General features: G+C 42.8%; 1 protein-coding gene across 2 annotated transcripts in view; it reads left to right on the top strand.

The window, feature by feature from the left end:
- Positions 1 to 450: 450 nt before the first annotated feature.
- smarcad1a (SNF2 related chromatin remodeling ATPase with DExD box 1a) overlaps positions 451 to 3,537 on the top strand; it is a 20,116-nt gene continuing 17,029 nt past the window's right edge. Inside the window, exons 1-2 of one of the 2 annotated variants that reach the window (XM_035522112.2) lie at positions 451 to 712; positions 1,446 to 1,536. In XM_035522112.2, the coding sequence (XP_035378005.1) occupies positions 598 to 712; positions 1,446 to 1,536 (206 nt within the window). In that variant the 5' untranslated portion in view covers positions 451 to 597. Of the gene's footprint in view, positions 713 to 1,055; positions 1,216 to 1,445; positions 1,537 to 3,537 lie in introns of those variants that run through there. The other variant, XM_035522113.2, reaches the window with a different exon arrangement.

Here is a 3,537-nt window from a genome sequence, read left to right as displayed (position 1 = left end):
TAGTGACACTCAGCCTAATGACATCCCACTAGTGACAACAGACTTTCAGTGGCCCATTGTGCTTGACTCTGTGCTTCCAGACTGGGACTACAGAGCCATCTCCATGTCCACAGATGAACCTCAATGCATGCCTTTATTGAATCCGAAGGACTCCCGATAAGCCATTGAATTTTAATTTTTTTTTAATTTACTAGCATACGAAAATAATTTCTATAATAGTAGGAAAACACTTGTGTAACTCACTGCGTCTGGTAAATGCTGTAAATACAGTGTTAAATGCAAGGCAATAACGAAAGATTCCCTGTCGCTGTTCAGGGTTATGACACAATCTGGCAACCTGAGTCGAAGCGGTCAATGTCTGCTGATCTGGAATCAGTTTGCGTCTGCGTCGAGTGTTCTTATTGGTTAACGAAACATAATGAGGAACTTGACGTAATCACGGTGGCGGGAGTTCCACTAACGTGTCTGCGGCTTGAACACTGGACCTGTAGAGGGGAAACATGCATTTAATCTTATTATAAACGCTGAATTAATTCAAACGCTTTGTACATAACTATATTACAATTATCACTGGCTGACTACCTAATAAAGACAGCGATGAGTTTGTTCAACCTCGACAGGTTTCGTTTTCATAAAGAGAGAGCCATCTCCTCACCGAAACAGGAGCAACGTAAACCGAACAACTACACATCTGACAAGGAGAATTACCGGGGTAAGGACGGGCAGTGAGTGAGTTATCAGAGCTGGGTAATCAACGTTTTTTTTAGACAGCTGGGCAGATAACTGACGGTTATTTTTACGATGTGTGGGGGTTAGCTGGGTTAGCTAGCTGTGTGGGGGTTAGCTGGGTTAGCTAGCTGTGTGGGGGTTAGCTGGGTTAGCTAGCTGTGTGGGGTGGGGGGGTTAGCTGGGTTAGCTAGCTGTGTGGGGTGGCGGGGGTTAGCTGGGTTAGCTAGCTGTGTGGGGTGGGGGGGTTAGCTGGGTTAGTTAGCTGTGTGTGTGTGTGTGTGTGTGTGTGTGTGTGTGTGTGTGGGGGGGGGGGTTAGCTAGCTGTTGGGGGGGTTAGCGGGGTTAGCTGTGCGGGGTGGTTAGCTGACCTAGCGTTAGGTTAGCTGGTGGACTAACTGCTTTGCCGGTTAACTGTGGATGCAAACCTCATGTTTTGTTTAACTAGTTAGTTATGGTTGGCCGCCTATCCCCTTTTGGAGTTGTCAGGTAGGTAGCGAGCTAGCTCCCTTGTTAATGGTCACTACTCGTCTAATTTAACAGAATGACATTATTCATTTTTGTTTTGTTTGTGAAAGTGACTGTGTTGTATGCGAAACGCTACAAATGGCACGTAGGTTAAACAGTTCTGTATTTTGTGGTGTAACGTGTGTGGAGGCCGTTGGCTAGAGTTGGCCAGTTAGCTAGTGAAGTAACCGTTCCCTCCCGCACCCACACAGAGAAGTCGGACGGCAAACGCGGACCAGGGAAAACTCCACGGCATGCACTGGAGGACGTCTCTTCTGATGACGAACAGTTTAGGAAAGCCAAGTGAGTTGTCATTTCTAACTGTACACATATGGACTGTAGACCCTCTGTTTGTCCGGCATCCTCTACCTAGTTAATCTCTGGTCGTTTGCTCAAGGTTGATGTGGTATGGGCACAGTTGTGACTGAGTTTAGCAGGTATGGGGAGTGTTGCTGGGCGTCAGTGTTACTGCTGGGTTACACGTGGTTTGTCATGCAGATGTGGCTGCCAGCGGGCTTGTGAATTTGTCGCTGAGCTTTCACCACCCTCCATGAATCCTTCTGCACGTTTTTTCAGGCGGATTAAAAATAATCATAATCTTTAAAATAAAAATCTACTTGAATGTGTAGATAATGCAGAATATTATTTAGCACTAGCACTAGTTATTTAGCACTAGCTAATAAGTCTTTTTTCTTAAGTTTGTATCACAGATGACTGTTAATAGAAAAGGCAAAAAAAAAGTTTCTTTTGGTTTAGTCAGAAGTTCTTTATAACTCAGCGTATGTTTTTTTTGGTTTTTTTTTTTGTTTGTCTTTATTTATTTTATTTTTTTTAGTATTTCAGAACATGTGGTGTTTAATTACATTGCACTGGACTATATCACTTTCCTTGCCAACCACTGGCTGCTTAGAGTTTGCGGCCCAAATGCAAGTATGTTATACTGCATTCTTTTTTACATCTGTCAGTTAATCATTAAGGATATCTCTGTGAATTAATGTAATCCAGCTGTATATAACATAAAATAAAAATCATTGTACTATGTAGAATGTTTTAAAGGCATTATTATGATCAGCTATTGTAATTATTGTGCTTAACCTGTTGTTGACGAGGAAAAGGCGGGTAAATAAATGTCCAAGCGTGTGTTATCATTTGTGAGTTGATGAGATGTAGGGGACAGTGGTGTGACTGGCCCAAGTGTGATGGTCGTAAAACGTGGAGGTTAGGTCAGTTGGCTCTCCTAATTAAATTGTCCTGTTGTGTGTGAATATGAATGCCTAGTGATTACTACTGAGGATGAGGGTGAGGGTGAGTGAGTGAGTGTGAGAATATGATTGTCTGTCTGCATGCCTAGTGGTGGATGGTGCTCTGTCTGGGGTGTTGTCTTCTCTCCTGAGGTGTGTGTCCGTCCCAGGGGCTGGGGTTTCTGGTTGAGAGTGCGCAGTTGGCGATTGGCTTCCGCTTCTCACCAGCGTGTGACTGGATGTGAAAGCTGTGTGTTCATTCAAGGAACCCAAGGTCGCTTTACACTTGTGCTGCATAAATATAACTTTATTCATTCATAACTGTGTGAATACACAAAAACGGTTCCTTATTGATAATGTTTCAGGTTGCAGTTTTAAGAGTATTTTTTTTTTAAGAAATATGAGCATATCTATATGCATTGTCTGGTGAAAATGCTAAATGCTAGCTCTTGCCTGACTGATGGCTTCACCTGCTGTGGAGCGTATGCACTCTGATGGTGTAGAAGATGCCTGTGCACACACATACTTGCATTTGAGGTCTGACAATGGGTTTTAAAGGAGAAAAAATGGGTTTTAAAGGAAAACTTCACAGTGGTCTAACACAGCAATCAACGCAGATAAATGTCTTTACTATTTCATAGCCAAAACCAATGTAAATTTTTGTTTGCTCTGATCCAACGTTAATGTTTCACATTTGCATAAGTGACTCAAATCAGACATAAGTGTGAGCAGACGTCTTCCCTGAATGGATCCGTGTGTGCTAACTGTCAGTTGATAACATCAAATGAAGTGTGTTCATACAGCCCTGAAAACATAAAACTTATTGTATCTAATTGTATGAGGTCCAATATCCTGTGCCAAACAGTTAAAGCTTCACGTAAGGTGCAGGCCTCTCACTTAATTCATAATAAGTCTCTAAGAAACCACTCGCAGGGGTCATCGTTAGTGTTTCGCTGAATTAAGGCCACAAAGCCTCTGGAAGGCTCAACAGTGAGGCAACAACAATTTGAAACAACTCAGTTGTTTCAAATGCTGCAGTAGGTCCTCCGATATTTTCCTGGCA

Source organism: Electrophorus electricus, chromosome 25 (genome assembly GCF_041902795.1).
Source record: "Electrophorus electricus isolate QZ-2024a chromosome 25, ASM4190279v1, whole genome shotgun sequence".
In the NCBI taxonomy this organism is placed as follows: domain Eukaryota; kingdom Metazoa; phylum Chordata; class Actinopteri; order Gymnotiformes; family Gymnotidae; genus Electrophorus; species Electrophorus electricus.
Note: the sequence above shows the minus strand (reverse complement) of the source record. Positions and strands in the feature narration are given on the sequence as shown.